Source organism: Mus musculus, chromosome 8 (genome assembly GCF_000001635.26).
Source record: "Mus musculus strain C57BL/6J chromosome 8, GRCm38.p6 C57BL/6J".
Lineage (NCBI taxonomy): Eukaryota > Metazoa > Chordata > Mammalia > Rodentia > Muridae > Mus > Mus musculus.
In genome coordinates, this window is record NC_000074.6 from 85990749 (window position 1) to 86011668 (window position 20920).

The 20920-nt window shown below is 38.8% G+C and overlaps 1 protein-coding gene across 11 annotated transcripts in view; it reads left to right on the top strand.

The window, feature by feature from the left end:
* The window catches only part of Phkb (phosphorylase kinase beta), a 223399-nt gene that overhangs the window by 149896 nt on the left and 52583 nt on the right, over nt 1–20920 (top strand). For all 11 annotated transcript variants that reach the window (XR_001778385.2, XR_878767.3, XR_001778386.2 and 8 more), the window contains 2 exons: nt 20269–20324; nt 20822–20915. Coding sequence is in view for 8 of the 11 variants with exons in the window: in XM_006530531.4 (XP_006530594.1) it covers nt 20269–20324; nt 20822–20915 (150 nt within the window). In the remaining 3 variants the exon portion in view is untranslated. The remainder of the gene's footprint in view (nt 1–20268; nt 20325–20821; nt 20916–20920) is intronic.

The window sequence follows — 20920 nt, forward strand, 5'->3', positions numbered from 1 at the left end:
CTGATTTGTTTTCTTAAAATATAAATATGTAAAATTCTGTATGAGGACAGTCATGGTGGCACATGCTTTTAATCCCAGCAAAGACAGAGGCTGAGTCAGGCAGAGCTTAGTGAGTTCAAGGTGACTCTGGTCTTGCTGTCAAATTATGGGCAGCCAGCGCTACATGTGAGACCTCGTGTGGTGATTGACTATTATGAAAATATCTCCTACTTTCGAAGAGACTAAAACTTTCACTGGATGTCACAGCCAGAGTTAATAATAGAACTTGGAGTCACAGTTTAAGACTATTATCATACTGTGTGTTCAAACAGTTTTTCTCTTTCTTTCTTGTTCATTTGTTTTTTGAGACAAGATCTCTCCATACATCCCTGGCTGTCCTGGAACTTACTCTGTAGACCAGGCTGTCTTCAAACTCAGAGAACTGCCTCCCTCTGCCTCGAGAGTCCTGGGACTAAAGACATGTGCCCACCATGCCCAGCCTCAACCTGTTCCTTTAGCCTGCCTTAAGGGGACAATGCAACAATCCACCTTACTTGCCTTGGATTTCCCTTGCCATCAGCATTTACAACCTAAGCTAATGCACAACTGTAATCTTAAATTATGCATCCTTCCGTGCACCTGACACATCCCAAATGAATGTATCATTTTTTGAAAGCAGAAAATACAGACATTGATAGCAACCTTCCCAAATGACTGAATATCTACCATAAATGCATAGTGTTGAACACATTTGGGTAGTTTGATAAACAATGATTCTTATAATACTATTTGTTATCTGGGTACTTTGGAGTCAGTAACTTAATACCTCGTAACACTCTGTTAAAGATTTCTGAGTCTCCCAATCCTTCCTCATATGATTCTGTGCTGTTCACAAAGACAAGATAAAGCCCTTTGTTAGTGATACACACCACACACAAACAAACACAGAGGGGGGGAGGGAGGGAGGGGAGAGAGAGAGAGAGAGAGAGAGAGAGAGAGAGAGAGAGATTGATTGATTGATTGATTGATTGATTCACAAGGCAGCCTCAGGCAAGAGCAAATTCAGACTCATACACTCAACATGCAGAGGATCAAAGACATGGGGAGCATGAAGTGGAGAACTCAAATATGGACTTGCTCTTGGTTAAGTAAAAAACCAAAGGGAAAGGCTAGCACCCTGACATGCTGGCTGGCTGGCTTGCTTTCAGTCAGTCAGTCTGTCTGTCTGTCTTTTCTTTCTATTACTTTTGGAGTTAATTCTATTATGTGCAAACTATTATTTTGTTTCAAAAAATAAAAATAAATTCTCTAGAAATTTTCTTCCTGAAGATTAAGTACTCTGTGTGTGTGTGTGTGTGTGTGTGTGTGTGTGTGTGTCTTTGAGGAAGTGGTGCAGTGTGGTCTTTACATCATAAAAATCTAGCCTGCCTCTTTAACTTCAACTATGGCCTTAAACAATTTAATCACTTTAAGCCTTTCCTTGTCTATTATATAGAAATGGCAACTTTGGACTACAGTGTCACAAATGAAAATGTGTCATACATTTTTTTAATTAGGTATTTAGCTCATTTACATTTCCAATGCTATACCAAAAGTTCCCCATACCCACCCCCCCCACTCCCCTACCCACCCACTCCCCCTTTTTGGCCCTGGTGTTCCCCTGTACTGGGGCATATAAAGTTTGCAAGTCCAATGGACCTCTCTTTGCAGTGATGGCCGACTAGGCCATCTTTTGATACATATGCAGCTAGAGACAAGAGCTCCGGGGTACTGGTTAGTTCATAATGTTGTTCCACCTATAGGGTTGCAGTTCCCTTTAGTTCCTTGGGTGCTTTCTCTAGTTCCTCCATTGGGGGCCCTGTGGTCCATTCAATAGCTGACTGTGAGCATCCACTTCTGTGTTTGCTAGGCCCTGGCATAGTCTCACAAGAGACAGCTATATCTGGGTCCTTTCAGCAAAATCTTGCTAGTGTATGCAATGGTGTCAGTGTTTGGAAGCTGATTATGGGATGGATCTCTGGATATGGCAATCACTAGATGGTCCATCCTTTCGTCACACTTCCAAATTTTGTCTCTGTAACTCCTTCCATGGGTGTTTTGTTTCCTATTCTAAGAAGGGGCAAAGTGTCCACACTTTGGTCTTCTTTCTCTTGAGTTTAATGTGTCATACATTTTAAGAGCTCAATAAATATTATTTTTCATTTTATTTCAAATTGCATACTTAAGAACTGAGAAAAAATCATCAGTCTAGGAGAAAATGATAAATTTACTATTGTTTTTAAGGAAATTACAACAGTTTAATTTTACCAAAGAATATTAGGGAGCTAGATACTGGAGTGAAAGCCTGCTAACTCATGAGTGGCAGAGATAGCAACCCAGCTGATCTTCCACAGCTGATGTCCCACAAAGAGGCTCTTTGTTTATATAATCTAAAAAGGCCCTCAAACTGAATGCCCCAACTCTCTACTTCCTGTGTGTCTCTATCCTCCCTCCTGACTTCCTCTTACACTCTATGGTGTTTTTTTTTTTATGTCCACTCCCTATCAATTGGCAATTAGTCGGCCTCTACCTATGGTTGCCTTCATTTAATCCTGTTTACAATAAGCAGAAAGCTCTTGTATTAAAGGTGTGTGCTAGGGCTGAGCCACACCACAACTAGAAACAGGTTTTCCCAGTAAACAACACAATATCAGGGTTCACAGTGTGATCACACATCCTGAAACAGTTTACAAATACGTAGGCATATGGAAGCTTTCTTGTCTTGTGTTATAGCCTCATTGGTATCCACGTTTTTATAGTCGTTGACATATTCTTAATGCTCAATGACATGCTACATTATCTTTCTAAAATTCTTCATGTGTCTGTGTATACCTCTTCATTTGTCTCCTTAGCAAGAGCAGTGGTTACTTTTTGTGTTTTTATGACAAAGTAACAGAGAAACAGTTTAAGGAAGGAAAGAAAGTTTCTTTTGGCTCACAGATTAAGGGTACTGTTCATCCAAGGAGGGAGTGTGGCTGAGAGACCTCTCTAGCTGTGGGCATCCTGTCAGAAACCTGGTCCCATTTCATTTGCACTCATGAAGAGGAAACAGATGGAGGCTAATTTCAGCTTCCTTTTTTCAATTTTCTTCTTCTTTGTCCTGAACTCCAGCCTATCTGATGGTGTTGCACACAGTCAGGGTGGATCTTCCTTCCTTCCTTCCTTTCTTTTTTTTTTTTTTTTTTTTTTTTTTGGTTTTTAGACAGGGTTTCTCTGTATATCCCTGGCTGTCCTGGAACTCACTTTGTAGACCAAGCTGGCCTTGAACTCAGAAATCCGCCTGCCTCTGCCTCCCGAGTGCTGGGATCAAAGGTGTGCGCCACCACTTAAAACTCTCTGGAAACACGGTCAGCATAAGGTGTGCTTTACCAGATAATCGCTAATCATTTTTACTCTAGACATTGGTCCTAATAGCAGCTGACCATACTCTGATGTTTATTGCTGTAAAATGCTGGCATCACATTTAAATCTATTAATGTGACTTGCTCTTCATTAGATCATTTCTATTTACATAATCCTCTGCTATTCCTAAATAAAAATATTTTATAGTATATAGCTAATGAAAACAAGGCAAGAGATTATAAAACAGTTGAAATGTATTGTTATGTAGAAAGTCATTCTGGGGAAACATCTATTGTCTCAGACCTCCGGCTGCAAATGTGGTTTTGTTTTCCTCCTCTTTTGAAACACCTGTAGAAGCCATTGAGCTACTCATCTCTGTAACAGGCATGCAAGTATTTTTCTCCTTAAATGAAGAAAATGCAAAATCATGCATTAGGCTCAGTGCCTGTATCACATTATAGCGTGTTAGTCTTAGTCCTTGTTTTGTGCCTTTCATTTTATAAGGCAGGAAGTTGACATTGAAACTGAGAGAGAGATGGCATCTCTCAGGTCACACAGGCGACAAATTCACAACTCTGTTGTTCTCTAGACATACTGTTCTCCTCAAATACTTCAACCTTTCTGCCTCAGTGCCTTTCCCATTGTGCCCTTTCCACCTAACATGGTCTTCACGAGAACTTTCCTTAGCAAAGTCCTTTTTGTAATGAAAGCCTCTGATTTAATCACACATACACACCTGCACACACACAAACACACACATGCACATACATACACATATACACATGAGTTTATTAGTTCTGACCAAGCAGTAATCTGACTCAGGAAACTCCAGGACAGACAGGTCAGGACAGAGAACCCTAATCTCTCCTGCCTCTGGGCCTTCCACCTTCAGCGGTGATGGTTGCTCAGCTATTTCCCATTTCTAGGTCTCAGTTTCTTCATCCATCAAGTTGACTGCTGATTTATCATGTTCATATCTATTCCAGAAGGAATTTTAGGTAGGATTTCAACATGTTAAAGTTAAAAGTTGGGATTCTGGCTGAGATAGAGGCCTGTCAACCTGTATGTTACACAGACCTCACTCACCTCTTCCACTTCTGCTACTAGAGGACCTAACATTTTAAATTCAGACACTAGAGGACTAATCTAGTCAGTACAAGCACCCAAAGGAGAAACCCTCAAAAGAAGCCTGCTTCTTGTACTTACATCTAACCTCTGGTTCCCCCCACTTACCATTAGAAATCTTTCTTTGGTGTGACCCACAACATGAAGTCCTTTTACATGACACAGAAACCCAAGAGTGAAATGACTGTGCTTTAGGAAGCTGGCCCTTCCCCTGTCTGCTGCCACCACTCATCTCTCATTTACAGATGTCTCCTGAGGTCGGTCCTTCCATTCTTGTCTACTGGTTTTGCAATATTTGCCTTCCCTTAGGTTTAATCAGAGTTGTGAGGACCATGGCTGGACTCTCTAGCCTGGGCTTTTATAACTGCTTTATTGTTGTTTCCAGGAAGGAAGCAGGACCTTTAGCTTTGTCATTTCTTTAAGATAAGTATATAGATGCATCAAGTGACAGTAAGTGCTTTTGAAAGAGGTAGAAGCTGTTTTATTTTGTGCGTGTCATTCTTCTGTAAGATAATTGCAGTCACTGGAAGAAGTGTTGTTTGCTTTGCCTGCTCTGTTCATTTGGACATTGGAAACTGCATCTGAGATCCATGGATACTTTTTAAATTTCATTTTTCACTTTTAAATGAAAGTGTACAGAATCACTAATCTAGTAGATAAATATATGAACCCTTTGGGTTATTTCTACCTGCCTAACTGTATTCTTGAGCCAGTTTTAGTCTTTCAAACATGCTATTGTTTCTCCTCTTTCTATTTGTCATTCCATTTTGTTGTCTTGGCCTAGCTGGAAATAGCAGAACAAGATGCCCTTCATCCCAGTCTGGGTGTTCCCATTTGCTGGGTGGTCCTTAGCTCCTTAGTTCCTAAGGGTTAACACTGTGGTTCAATGTCTCCTGTAGAATTGACATGGACAAAGCATCTGCTTGGTTTCTTCAGATAATGAGGTTTTGCGGAAAACTGCCCATAATGATAACTGCCTAGTGCTTGCAAGCCCCACTGATGAAGGCTAATGAGCACAGATGGATGTCTGCAGTCCTCAGGCAGAGAGGCCAGGCATTGTGAATTCACTGCCCTGGTATCAAAACTGGCCTTGGACTTTCTTGGTTTTTTTTTTTTTTCCTCCTCTTTCTCCCTTCTTGTCTTTCTTTTAGTAAAAGGTCAGCCCCAGAAGAATATTTATGCAGTATAAGGCATTTTAAGAATGAAGCAAATTAGAACACAGCTCAGGACAGTGTTGCAGAAATCAGAATTGAGTTTCCTGTACTGTATACATTATTTAGTAGAATTGATTTTTAATTTAATTGACAAGCACTAAATTATGTTCTCTCAAAAGCAGATTTTAAAAAGAGTGTGTTTTATAAGAAAATCAAGAAGAAGGAAGACCAATGGGTGGATACTTCATTCCTCCTTAGATTGGGAACAAAATACCCATGAAAGGAGTTACAGAGACAAAGTTTGGAGCTAAGACGAAAGGATGGACTATCCAGAGACTACCCCACTTGGGGATCCATCCCATAATCAGCCACCAAACCCAGACACTGTTGCACAATGCCAGAAAAATTTTGCTGAAGCGACCCTGTTATAGCTGTCTCATATGAGGCTATGCCAGTGCCTGGCAAGTACAGAAATGGATGCTCACAGTCATCTATAAGATGGAACACAGGGCTCCCAATGGAGAAGCTAGAGAAAGCACCCAAGGAGCTGAAGGGCTGCAACCCTATAGGTGGAACAACAATATGAACTAACCAGTACCCCCAGAGCTCGTATCTCTAGCTGCATATGTAGCAGAAGATGGCCTAGTCAGCCATCACTGGGAAGAGAGGCCCCTTGGTATTGTAAGCTTTATATACCCCAATACAGGGGAATGCCAGGGCCAAGAAATGGGAGTGGTTGGGTAGGGGAGCAGGGCGGAGGGAGGGTATAGGGAACTTTTGGGATAGCATTTGAAATGTATATAAAGAAAATATCTAACAATAAATAAATAAATAAATAAATAAATAAATAAATAAATAAATAAAATAGAAAAAGAAAGAAGGAGGGGACTAGAACACAATGCTCAGATATTTAGATAATTATTCTGAGTGATTTTCTGAGGTATTTCTGGGTGAAATTAGTATTTCAGCCCAAACACTAAGTAAACTTGATAATTGTCTCTCTTATTGTGGCTAGACCATATCCCATCTGTTGAAGAACTCAACAGAAGAAAGCTAACCTAAGAGGAAGGTTCTCCTGGTGGAACTACCTGGGGCATTAGCTTTTTTCTTGCCTCTAGGCTGTTTCTGATTACTGGGTCTTCTTGCCTTTGGATTGGAAATATATCATTACTTCAGATTCAGAGTAGAACTGTAGATACTGTCTCCTGAGTCCAGCTGTCTTATTAGGGCTTCTATTGCTGTGATAAACATAGCTGAAAACAATTTAGGAAGGAATGAGAGCAAGAAGCTAGATCAGAAAACTGAGACAGAGGTATGGAAGAACAGTTTACTGGATTGCTCCTACTGACCTGCTCAGACTGCTTCCTCATACAACTCAGGGCCACCTCCCTAGGAGTGGCCTCTTACAAGATATTTGAACCTGTTTCCAGTTAGGGTGTGGCTCAGACCTTAGCATACCCCTTTAATCCCTCTTGCTGGAATACAGACCTGCCCTCAGTACTTACCTTTAATCCCAAATGATGATAAAGTTAGTTTGTAGAAGGAAGTGCCTGTTTGAAAGTGATGTCAAATGGAGTGGCAGAAAAAGTGATAAATCAGAGAAAGATTTGACAGAATAGGATATGCCCAGCTCTCACGAGAAGAGAAGGAAAGGGAAGGTACTTAAGGGAGACAGAAGGCACAGGAGAAGGGAGTACAGTACAGGATACAGGAGAGTCCATGGAGAACAGGGCAATGGAGTTAAGAGGGAGAAGGAAGCAATTTTACCTGGAGAATTTTACAGAGACGGATTGAAGAGAGAACAAGCTAGACACAAGTAAAGACAGAACGAGCAAGAGAATGAGAAGGAGCCAGGAGATTAGAAAAGATTGTTAGAGTCAGTTTGAGGCTAAGCAGAGCAATTCAGAGGCCCAGAGAAAAGCCAGATTTAATAAGTCAACTGGAAGAAGAGTTTGAGCCAGAGCAACTGAGTTGAATCAGCCAGCCCGGGATCAGAAAGAGCTAGAAAGGGTGAGTTTATTCAGCAGGAACTCTCAGGGGCTGAAAACATTCTAGGCCTAGATTAGATTTTATGGAGGCTAGAAGCTTCCAGGACTAGGGCTAGGTTAGCAAACGGAAGGAGTAAGCCTTCCAGACAACAATCACATCAGGAGAATAAAAGTTACTTTTAGAGTGGCATCCCCAATAGTGAGCTAGGCCTTCTCACATCAGTCATTAATCCATAATGTGCCTGACAGATTTGCCCATAGGCCAGTCTTAGGAAAGCATTTCTCACAACTGAGAAAGTTTGTTCCCAAATCACTGTAGCTTGTGTCAAGTTGATGAGGAACCATTCAAGTCAACAGCTTCCCACCAACTCCGTACATCTTGTAATTTATCCCGTTTCCTAATCTGTGAGCTACTTCCTTGTAATGACACCCTCCTCGCTGTGTCTGCTCCTCTCCATGTGGATGTGCATGTGAGGTCTGAATCTCTGGATAACTCTGCCTAGGATAAAATACAGCAGCAGCAGCAACACATCACGTGTGAAGCATATACTACAACCCACACTGTTTCGACTTCAGCCCTTCTATGAATGCAGCCACGTGCCGTTCTGCTACTGAGATGTGTGGCTTTGGAGAAGTGCCACAGCCTCCCTCTCAGTGCCATTTTCCTAATTTTTAAAACGAATATTGTCATGAGAATGTACAACAGAGTGCTCAATAACACATGGCATGTAGCAGGCTCTTGAGACATACTAACATTCTAATAATACGTGTGCAACACATACTGACATTCTAGTAACACGTGTACAACAGAGTGCTGAATAGCATTGCATGTAGCAGGCTCTTGAGACATACATTCTAAAATGAGAGCAGATGACAAAAATAAGCCATAAAACAAGGAGATAAGTCTTATCAGGAAGCGTTACTTCCTATGAATAAATTGCTGAACATCTGTGTAGTTTTCCATGCCATCACCTTGAAATAAGAGCCATACTCCTCCCATTGCCTCTGTCTCAAAGTCTCTTCTCAGAAGAGTTTTCTCAAGACTCGCATAATCCAGTGCCTTGAATGAGTTAGGTGGGACGTTTAGCTCTCAAAAGTAAAATTAAACACTTGATACTTAATAGTGCCACTATGTAAGCACAATTATTTCAGTGATTTTGGTTTAGTAAGTTGGCTTCTCTTAAGTGGCTAAAAATGTGGGGGGAAAGTATTAATCATCATGAGACATCTATGAAATAAATATGAAGATATAGCCTATTTTCTGTGTGCCACATGTGAAAAGAACACCATGAATTATAATCATTAAAAGAAAGAAAGCATCAGAAGTATGCTGTGCTTTCCATAGATGTGTAAGAAATGAGGATGGATGGGTGGATGGGTGGATGGGTGGATGGGACAACTCTAGACAGAGGTCTGAATAATCATTGCAATTTTCTGTTTGTGAGATGCTGGTAAACTACGTGAATGGAGTTGTGATTGGGAGACATCTACTGAAAATGCTATAAAATTAAAAATTTTTGTGTCTTACGGTGAATTGCCTATTGAAAAGTATTAGATTAAATGAAAGAACAAGGAAGAAAATGCTGACACCATTGCATACACTAGCAAGATTATGCTGAAAGGACCCTGATATAGCTGTCTCTTGTCAGAGTATGCCTGGGCCTAGCAAACATAGAAGTGGATGCTCACAGTCGGCTATTGGATGGATCACATGGCCCCCAATGAAGGAGCTAGAGAAAGTACCAAAGAAGCTAAAGGGATCTGCAACCCTATAGGTGGAACAACATTATGAACTAACCAGTACCCCGGAGCTCTTGACTCTAGCTGCATATGCATCAAAAGATGGCCTAGTCGGCCATCACTCGAAAGAGAGGCCCATTGGACACGCAAACTTTATATGCCCCAGTACAGGGGAACGCCAGGGCCATAAAAGGGGAGTGGGTGGGTAGGGGAGAGGGGGTGGGTGGCTATGGGGGACTTTTGGTATAGCATTGCAAATGTAAATGAGCGAAATACCTAATAAAAAATGGAAAAAAAAAAAAAAAAAAAAAAAAAAGAACAAGGAAGAGAAAACTCTAAGGAAACACCCGCATTAAGGTTTCTCTGAATACCCTTGAAACTTTATTACATGGTTTATTTATAGTTCCCAGGTGCAGATATTCTCCTGCTACTACTTTGGCCTGATTTGAGTAATTTAAAAACTTGAATCTAGACAGATGTGCATGCAGTGCCTTAATTATCATCTCAAATTCTGAGTAAGATGAGTTGTAATTTTAATCTAGGTACTACCCAGCTGATAGGAAAGGCATTCTGTAAATGTTCTTCTATCTACTTAAAAATAGTTAATATTGTAAATTAATGTTAAATGTGTTTGTTATCATGATGACTGATATAAAAATAGCAGTCTGATTTTATTTATAGACATGAAAAATTTTAATGGAAATATTTTCAACTATGGGTTAACATTAATTATCATGATTAACATGATGTGTTATACTGTTTATAGAAATTTAGTATGATTATTTCCTATTGTTAAAAATAACTGTGTTTATATTTGCAAACATTTTCTGTGTATATTTAAGATTCATATATTGTAATCAGGAATACTAAAACATGTTTTTCTTCCAAACTATCGAATGATTACCAAGGTACCATTGTCCATTCCTAGCGTAACAAGGGTCCTTCTAGTCTGTCATTATATAAAGCATTCATAAACATTTCAGAAACTGATAGTTCTCCCCACAATGTCCTAAAGTATTCTATAATGAATGCCCAGTTGTGGTAATTATTTAAAAGTTTGCTCTAGGATCCCAGCAGGGCGTGCCTGTGGCTCTGCACCCACCCAAGGGCTCTGGATTCACAAATGAAAGACACACACATGCAACCTTTATATTTAATCTGCCATAACTAGCTTAGTGGTTGGGCACTTCTAAACCTCTCCACGGGTAGCACACACTCCCCTCTGTTATTCCTTAGTTAACACTTTCTAAATCTATTTTTTATCTTTGCTGCCTGTTTCTTTCTGGGTAGATCTCCCATGGGGCTGCTCTTCCTTTGTACCTACATTTCAGCCATCTTACCCTCCTGCTCCTTCACAGTGGTGTGGTCTGTCCTGTGACCCTCTCATGTCTAACTCCCTCTTCCTGTCTCTATGTTTCTTGCCTGGGAATCCTAAAAGTCCCGTCTCTATCCCCCTGCCCAGACAGTGGCTGCTGGTTCTTTTATTGACCAGTCAAGAAACCAACTGTTGGCAGGGTCCTACTGCAGACATATGAATTCCCATATAAGCACAAATCAAACCCCCATTCACCCAGTGACTGTTATAGGAACCTGCTCTTGCTAGCAGAAATGGAAGATATTCAAGCATTCTGATGTTTGGAGCCATATTTAGAGGAGACCGACTCAAAAGAGTCAGGATGTGTATAGACAGAGAGAATAATTGCAGTTCTAACATGACAGACAGCAGGCAGAAACTTGAGATGGTTGAGAGTGACTGTGCTTTGTAGTGAAGTGTTCTAACATAAACAGGGAGAGAAAGTTGCATCTAGTTATTAGAAGTCCTTTAGAAGTTATGGCTTTATTTGGCAGACGCTAGTTTGGAAAAGAGGGCAGATGTTCTAAACACTACATAGGAATGTCCATTCTCTTAACTACCATTTTTATACAGAAGACTGTCAGAGGCCAGTGTGCAGCAGAAAACCAAGGAAGCTGTTGGATGATGCCAGATGTGTAGTGGGGTTTGTGGTCTTCAATTCCAGTGTTAAATGCATGGGGCCATCATAATTATATACAGTAGATATTTTGTTTTAGTTTTTTCTGTTTTTTTTTTCCCCCTAGCACTGGAGATTGGGTCTCTGGTCATGTATATGCTGGGCAGATGCTCTACTAATGGGCTATATCCCCAATCTTAAAGTAGACTTCATTATTTCCAGTGTATAGATTAGTAAGCAAAGGTTGATTGAGACAAAGGTGGCTTGAGGATACATGTTGCAGTTATCAATTAATCCTGCTCAAATCGCCCCAGTGGTGGTGGCACGAGTTCCTCACCACCTATCCCAATGTTCTGGGTTCCTGAATGAAAGACACACACACACACACACACACACACACACACACACACACACAGCCTTATATTTTAAAATATCTTAAACAGCTCAATGACTGGGTTACTCCCAAACCTCCACATGGCTAACACCTCCCCTCCAATATTCCTGACTTATTGCTTACTAAAATCTATATTCTATTGTTGTTGCCCTAGATGCAATTGGGGGTAGGGAGGGCTGGGGCTGCTCTTCCCCAGCTATTATATGTTGGCTGTCTCTCTATCCTTTACTTCTCAGCCATGGCAGCTACTTCTTTCTTAGCAAAGCAGCTAACTCCCTTCCTCTCCTTTCTCTGCCTGGGACTCCTAAAAGTGCTACCTCTGTCTCTCTGCCCAGCCATTGGCCACTGGCAACTTTATTTACCAATCAAAACCAACTGGGGGCAGGGACCCTCAGTGTCTTATGTGCTGAAATTGTGGATTTTCATGTAATATTGGGGGCCCAATTAGCATAATATAAAAGTATTAGACCAAATCTACAATATTTACCTCTTCTCATCCATTAAAAAGGCCTTTTTCTCTCAGATATACATTGAACATAATTATAACACTTATGCAATCTATAAGGTATGATATATACTAACAGTGTCCAGTTCATCCATTTTGTTAGTTTAGGTACATTACTATAACATCTATCTTAACTTAAAGAGTTTACAATTTTATAGCTGAATTATGTTTTGATTTTAACTTGTATTACCATCTGAAAACCATCCTTTAAAATCTAGATCTTCTTCCTTAATGTTAAATAATTTAAGATTGATTATGAGACAATAACTGGTCTTCCACCCCATCAGAGATCCAAGAATGGATTAAATATTACCTAAATGTATAGGAAGCACAAAACATAGCTTCTAAAACTTAAACAATTATAGAGACAGCTGACTACTTGGACAGTCCCCTATTCCTCAAAACGTTGGAACATGTCTCTTTAGCCTTCTGACCCAGAACCATCTGAGAGACATTGAATAAAGCAGGAATTATGAAGGACTAGCTTACCTCGACTTGGCAGAGCTAAGCTGTCGACTATCTCATATCATGTGCCCTTTTTGAACAGTACTTTTGTTTGTTTGTTTGTTTGTAGATGAATTAGGGAAATTCTTGTCCTCCAACCTTGCCACAATTGGAGGAACTCTATACAGAGGTTATGATGCTCAATATCTTCTTTGAACTGGGAAGGAGGTAGTCAGGAGTACACATATCTTCTAGTCAAAAAAAAAATCTATTAATAATGAAATGAATTTAAATGTCATTCTATGGGTTTCTGATGCTTTTGAAGACTATTTCTCTCTCTCTCTCTCTCTCTCTCTCTCTCTCTCTCTCTCTCTCTCTCTCTCTCTCCCTTCTCTCTCTCTGTATGTATATATATATATATATATATATATATATATATTATATGTGAACTGTTAAACCTTGACTACTCTTAGCTATTTCTATTTGAATAATATTGAAAACACTTTATTGTAATTAAATCAGAATCGAATATAACCATGAGTTTTCTATCTGGCCCTTAACTTGCATTACTCAATCATCCTAAACAGTTTGTAATAGCAGCTAGTAGAAGGACTGGGTCTAAGCCTTGTATTCTTAAATGAGTTGCATAGGCACATGGCCTATCTAAGAGTAACAAATTACTTTTAAATTTTGTATCAATATATAAAGATTTATACCAATGAAATCCTCAATCCTGTATCAATATATAAATTCTGTCCCAATGTAAGAAATTATATTTCCAATTTTGGATCCATTATAAGATTTCTACCAATGTAAGATTATGACTATACAATGTTTTAAGAATAAATTTACTAATCTCTCTCATATATCTAATTTCTTATAATATTAGTCTATTTTCCTTTTCCCCTTTAACCTCCTTCCTTTTACCTAGGAAATAAAGGATAGAGAAGAGCAAGAGAAAAGCAGAAATCCCCAAGCCTAAGTTCTCTATTTAGTTTTTTTTCCCTATTCAAAATTATGACCATTTCCAAATCATCCGTTAAAATGACAACCTATCTATAATTTATAGAATAATCATAACCAGATACTCAATCCCAAGGAATAGGCATGACAATTCTCCATGCCTTCTTCCTGTTGAATTGGAGCAATGTGTATGTGTGTGTGTGGGGTGTATGTGTGTGTGTGTGTGTGTGTGTGTATGTCTGTATAGCCATCTATATATATATATAAAAGAATACATATATATATATATATATATATGTGTGTGTGTGTGTGTGTGTGTGTGTGTGTGTGTGTGTATTCTTTTTAAAGAGGTGGAGAGAGGTCGAAAAATTGGAAAAATCAGGTAGACTTAAGAAAGCTAACTTTTACATCTTTCATCCAGTCTTTCTATATATATTTAGAAGCATCAGGGCTTGCCTGAAGTTCTGACTAGATATGTCTGAAGGGTTGGATGAACCAACATCACTAGGAATCACCAGCTATTCCTGAAGCTGTTCTGGGAGAAAGTCTCTGAAAACAGCTTCAGGAGGCAGGGAGCTGGAACAGTTGGTCATTTCAGTGTCCCTGAGGATGAATATTAAGATATACATATGGATTGTACAAGGTGCACAGATCAGTTAAGGATGAATTTTTGCTCCTTGTTTGAGCAAGTAAAAGACAACTATCCTTTTTATAAGTTAATCTGATCAATAACTAATTGTAATAAATCTTCATTCATACCATGTGAAGGATAACATGATGAACCTTGAGAATTCTATAACCAACAAGATTTATTGTCTAATTTTTGCTAAAGTTTTGGCTTGAGACATTTTTATGTCTAAGTCAGTTACAGAGCTGTTTGCATATGGAGGAATCAGAAAATCATGTTACTTGTAACACTCTAAAGTTTGGGAGTGGCACAGCCATTGAGCTATTTAAGACATATTAAAATGTAAGATTACATACATGTGTGTGTCCTTCATTCAGGAGCCCAGAACATTGGGGCAGGTAGTGAGGAACTTGCACCATCACCATTGGGTGATTTGAGCAGGATTAATTGACAAGTGCAACAGAGACACATGAAAAACCATAGTATAAATATCATTGTGTCATAAATAAAAGTTTGTGAAGACTTTACATGGCCTCCTTTTTATTCTGAACCTCCATGTCTGGTAAGCCTGATATTCCCATATTACAGATAAACACTGAATTGAGAGACTTGCCTGGGCAGTCACTTATCAAACAGTAATAGCAATGAGGCAGAACAATAGAAACAAGGTATAGCTCATAGTCCTTGCTAAGAAGGAAGTTGTAGACAGAATCACTTATAAGTATCACCTGCCAATAAAAAAGCCATTAGAAATGAGGCAGGAAATACGAGGTCAGACACTGGCACACAGAGAGGATTCTGGAGGAGAGAGTGGGAGAATAAAAGAAGACTAGAGAGAGATTTAAGAGAGCCATTGGGAGATGGACATAAACCATCAGGTAAATATACTCAGGGAGATGCTGAGGAGACACGAAGGAAGAAGGGGCCAGGACTGAAAAGAGGTAACTAACCAAGTGGGAGACATAGAATAGTTAGGGTGTGAGCCAAAGCTTGTGAACACATTTAATAATAAATAATTAGCCTCACTCAAAGTCATCAATCGGGGAGCTGGAGCTGTGAAAGGAAAACTTGGAATTTAATATATGTCTTTTAATATATGATATAATATATCTTGGCTCTAGTGTAGATACTGATGCTAAGGAAATGTGAAAAGTTTGACAAAAGCACTTCATACCATGAATTGATACATATTTCTGAGATAATGCATTACATATTATACAACTTTAAATGTGTTTGCAAACAATAACATCCCTCAAATTTATTAAGTACAAATCTGACATCTATTGCCGTGAAATTTTATATACAAAAAGACAGATGCCTCACCTATTCAGAGAGCAAAGAAACATCTTTAACTAAATTGTGCACATTGCACGTTCCATATATGTGTATACATATACACACATATATATGCATATATATATATATATATATATATATATATATATATATATATATATACACAGAAATGTGTATTACCACTGAAAGCTTATATGTTCACAGAAAATTAAAAACAAACAAAACAAAAACAAAAACAAAAAACCAAACCAGAAGACAGCCCTGACATGATTCACTCTCAGTGATGTTGAGATGCTGAGTCACATTGTTCCAGCATCCTTCCTGATCCTATTTCAGACTGCCTTAACAACTATTTCATCAGAACTTGCTTCCAGGACAGCTTCAACAAAAGCTGATGACCCCAGATGACCTCAACTGCCCAGCCTCACTGACTGATCCAGGACATTACTTAAGCTGGAACTTTCTCAGCATGAAGACTAGACAATAACTGATACAGCTAGCTTCCTTATTAAGACTTGACCATTTCCCCAAATTTCTTGTTACCCCCAAAAGAAAAGCAATTCCCTAAATCAGCAGGAAGCAATTTTGAGAGAACTATGCCCTATTTCCAAGAGGTGGGATGGATGGTTTATGGTCATTCTATGGATGATGAATGTTTGTTGTCATTTAAGGGGTTGGTAACAAATTCTAATGGTCTTCGATCAGGAAGGAAACAAAATAAGAGAGATTAGATTGAAGAATTTCTTTTTCTCTTCATTTTTCTTTCCTCTATTCTTTCTCTCCTACCTAGTAATAGGGGAGAAGGGGGCAGAAGCAGAAATGAAAAATGGGAGGATATAGGAATAATGTAGAAATAATAGGAAAAAAGTATAGATTATTGAAACTACTCTTAGACCAAAGAGTACTAGCAAGCCAAAAACCTTACATTGGTATAGATCTTTGTATATTGATAAAAAAAATTAAGGTTATATTTGGTTTTAGCATACTAAATATCAAATTCTAATACCTATCTAATTCTTAAAAATGTAATGTTAAGTTCTATTCCATTTGAAATCTGTGTAATATTACAAACTGTTTTAGATAAGAAATACAGGTTAATAGTTGATCAAACATATGGTCATGTTAGATGCTAGTCTAGTTTATTACAGAGATATTTTTTCAAAATTGAACAAATGGTAAATAGCTAGCAACAAACAATTCAGATATACTATAGATAGATAGTCTTCAAAAATCCCAGAGATCTACAGATTATGGCATTTAAAGAGGTTTTATTATGAAAAGATCTTTTTTGACAGTGAGACAGGTCTGCTCCTGGCAGCACCCTCATTCTACTTCAGTGAAGATGAGGAACATCAAAGAACCTCTTTATGGAGTTTGCTTCCAATGTGGCAAACTTGCCACTGGGCAAGAAAATGCCTTTGCTTCAGTTGCAGACAGAATACTGTCCAAACTGAACAGACTAGACACAGGGAAGTTGACTTGAGGTTTGCAAGGACAAGGTAGACAAATCCTTCATAATTCCTACTTAACAGGAAAGTCTGTCATATTCTGGGCCAGAAGGCTCACGATAGATGCTCCAATGTTACAGAGACAATTCTGCCCAGGTAGCCAAAAACCTCTGTCATTTCAATAGTTTTGGAAGCTGTTTACTTTACACTTCCTGCATACTCAAAAAATATTTATTCCTCCTCAGGTCTCTGATGTTTTGAAGACTAGATAGTCTCACAATTAACCTTAAGTTGTTTAGGATTAAGAAAATGTTTTAAGGTCTGAAAAAATAATCTTAGGTTTAAAAATACAAATTATGATGGAAAGTGATTTATGTATAAAACTAACTCAACAAGACAGGCTAGATAATAGAGAGCACTTTCTCCAAAGTTGCAAAATACAAATGGATTAGATGTTGTGAAAGTCATTCTTATCTAATGCTTTTCATAAGTGTTCGTATTGTGTATAATTTAATGATGGAAGAGACAGAGCCTTTTATTGGACAAAAAGGGGAAATGTAGAGAGAATCTTTTAAATGAGTTTCAAACTGGTGAGGAAATGAGCCAAAGCTTTTGGCTTTGACATTTATTAATAAATAATTAATCTTAGAGTAGTCATTCTGAGAGCAGGGTCTGGAAGGAAAAATGGATTTAATATTTTTGTAAGAGTTACTTTCTGTTGATTGAATAATAATAAATAATATAACACAATTTCTGGAGCTGACATGATTTATAAGGTAAACCTGAAGTAGCTGGAGAGTCCTGGGAACAGCAAGCCCACAGTAGAAAAGAGAAGACTCCAGAGGAAGGGATCATGATTGAGACCCATGTGATGAGAAGACCTTCATTCAATAATCTGTAGAAAAAGCATACTAAGTAATTCTTGCCACTGAAAAAGCCCTGTAATGGGAACTCAGCTGTTCAAAGGGCAGAGAGAACTCAGTGTCACTAGAACATGGTGGGAAATAAGAGGGAGATGAGGTGGGCAGGAACTAGAGCAGGACCTTAAAGCCATGAGAAGCAGTTTGGTTGTTGTCCTACACGTGACGGGAAAGCATTGGGGAGTCTGGTATGCATGTGGGGTGAGGTGGGGAATCAATGATGAAGGATAGACTTACAGTTTTTAAATACCTGTCTGAAGGCTAGACTTTCAGGGGTCATTTCTATGGCTTTTTAATACATGTTTGTAGGATGGAGGCTATGGATAGACAGAATTGAGGTTGAAGTGGATAGAGCAGTTAGTTGACCACTAAGTACAAGATCATGGCGTCTTCTAATAGGATACCACTGCTGTACAGATGGAGAGATGTGCTGTGTTTACGGTGTGGGGTGATGAGGGGGCAAGTATTGAGTTAGCACCATGTTAGAGAGGCATATAGTACACTGTAATGGTATAAGAAATTATCTAGACTGGTTTGAATACCAACCTTGTCACTAGCTGACTTTAACTTGGTTGTATAAATGTTGTTTTTGTGCTGGTGGGATCAAACACAGGGGCCTCATTCATTCAAGGCATGTGCTCTTCCACCAGCCCCTGGTGTATTGTTTTGTTTTGTTTTGTTTTGTTTTGTTTTGTTTTGTTTTGTTTTGTTTTGTTTTGTTTTAAAAACAGTCTCTGCCTCAGCTTTCTTATCAGAAAATGAGAATCACTGTGATGTGCTTGGTCAAGTGAGTTTGTGAATGAATGAGGAAGTCAGAGGATAATAGTACCATAGGACTGCAGGAAGGAGACAGGGAGAAAGAAATGTTTACAAGGTGAAATATTACATTGTTAGAGAAATTATCACTCAGAAAGTACTAATTACCTTCTCTTTTAATAAGAAAAATGTCACAGCAAAATTGCAATCTTTAGATCGCAATTGGTTTTTAAAGAAAATGGTTCTGAGTTGGGTAGCAAAAGGAATGGAGTTGTAGTGAGACCACCCCTGCTGAGTGCTTTCTGCTTGTGGAGTGGACTGGGAGTGTGTCCTGCTGGAGGTGCAGAGCCCAGCCCCACATGGTAGGTGACAGTGAATTCCAACTCTGTCATATGCTGATTTTCAGTTCTATTAAGATTTCTTCAGTCCTAACTAAGTACTGTGATTCAAGGTATAAAGGCTGTTTTAGTTCTGAACACAGTCATCCCAGTGGCAACAGTGTTAACCCAAAGCCATGTGTGATTCAGAAAGAAGATAGCGGCTGAACAGTCAGTCTGTGACTGTTTTATTGTTGACGAGGTGTATATACTGATGTTCTGTTTACTAAGAAACTCAAACATCTTCATCTAGAGATGAAGTAACTACTAGTTCTCGTCAGCTTAACGATTGTACTTGTTGTTGGAAATCTTGATGAGACTCTGAGTAATTTTTCTCTTTGTTTTGAAAAACAGTCATTTGCAAGGTTTTATTAAGTAACAGTTATAACATTGTAAGGTGTGCTTGATTTTTCAGCATCCTCTCTTACAGCATACTGCTGGGGATGCTGGACTTGTTCCTGGGAAGTGGTTATTTTTCATCAGTACTTTCAGAACTTCCTAATACTATTAATTTATACAGGCTTGAAATTGGGTTTATTTTAGCATATATTTTAATTATATATATATTAAATGTATTATAGTGACTCTTCCCACAAGAGTAACAAATACCCAATACGATTTTTGATTATAACCACTTAATCCAACAGCTAATATTTAGTGATCATAATGTTATATAGCCAAATATGTAGGAGTTTTATATTAGAAAAAAGCTATTTGATATACATACACACATACATCAAGTACAAAGGGAAATTGGCTAACAGCAAAGGGAATAATCTTATATATGGTTAAGATGTCAAATGAAGTATTAACTCACAGTCATTTTTTATGGAGAGCACATAAATTGAACTTTTTATTTTTAGTTCCTCATCTTCCTTTCAGAGTTAGATGATGGAAAATTACTCTCAGTCCCCAAACTACTGTTATGCATCATTCAAAACCTCCCTGACAAGCTAGCCTCTCTAGACGTGAGGAGATTTATGACTTTACCTCCTCGGTCTTCCGTTACTCTGTCTACACCATCAAATTGATTAGTAGGCAGTGGTGGGGGAGAAAAGAAAGGCAGTGCTTAGATCTAGCTGGTGTCCATCACTTTAATGAACTGCTCAGAGATAGTTAATATTGTCCTTGATTCTCATTATAGCTGGCATGACCAAATCTTTTTTCAATGTTTCTCCTTGCTCTTTTTCTCCCTTGCAGGGCCCACTGGAAAATGACTTGGTGGTTCATGTAGCACTTGTAGCAGAAAGCCAACGGTGAGATGCAGATGAGTGGTGTATTTTTCTGTGGGAAAGGGAGAGGTGCTGCCTCATGTCTACCATGTTGAGGGTGGAGGGGGTGCTGCCTCATGTCTACCATGTTGAGGGTGGCATTAGCAATAAAACTTGGCAGTTTCTGGGATATCATCAGTGTGACCTTACATGTCATGAAGTATACTTTTCATGTTTAAGCATGGATGTTAATTTGAGAAGTTAGTGCCCATAGATTACAGAGCTTACTAAAATCATTGCCTGCATTTCTGACTGTCCCCGCTCCCCAAGGCTCCCAATACTTTGGGGAAGAAGCCTTTGAGAGCTATGAATTCTGGGATACATGATGTACTGCAGATAGTGACAGAGTTACCATATGTCCCAAGCTAGCCCTGCCTGTGCCTTTTACCTCCTTCATTCAAATTTCCTGAATTATAAATGCGTTGTCTAAAAATAGCTCTCTCTTCTTCCCTCTCTACCTCATCTCTCTAATCTCTATTTAGCCTTCAAGTTTTTCTCAATACATATGGTATTCAAACCCAAACTCCTCAGCAGGTGGAACCCATTCAGATCTGGCCTCAGCAGGAGCTTGTAAAAGTAAG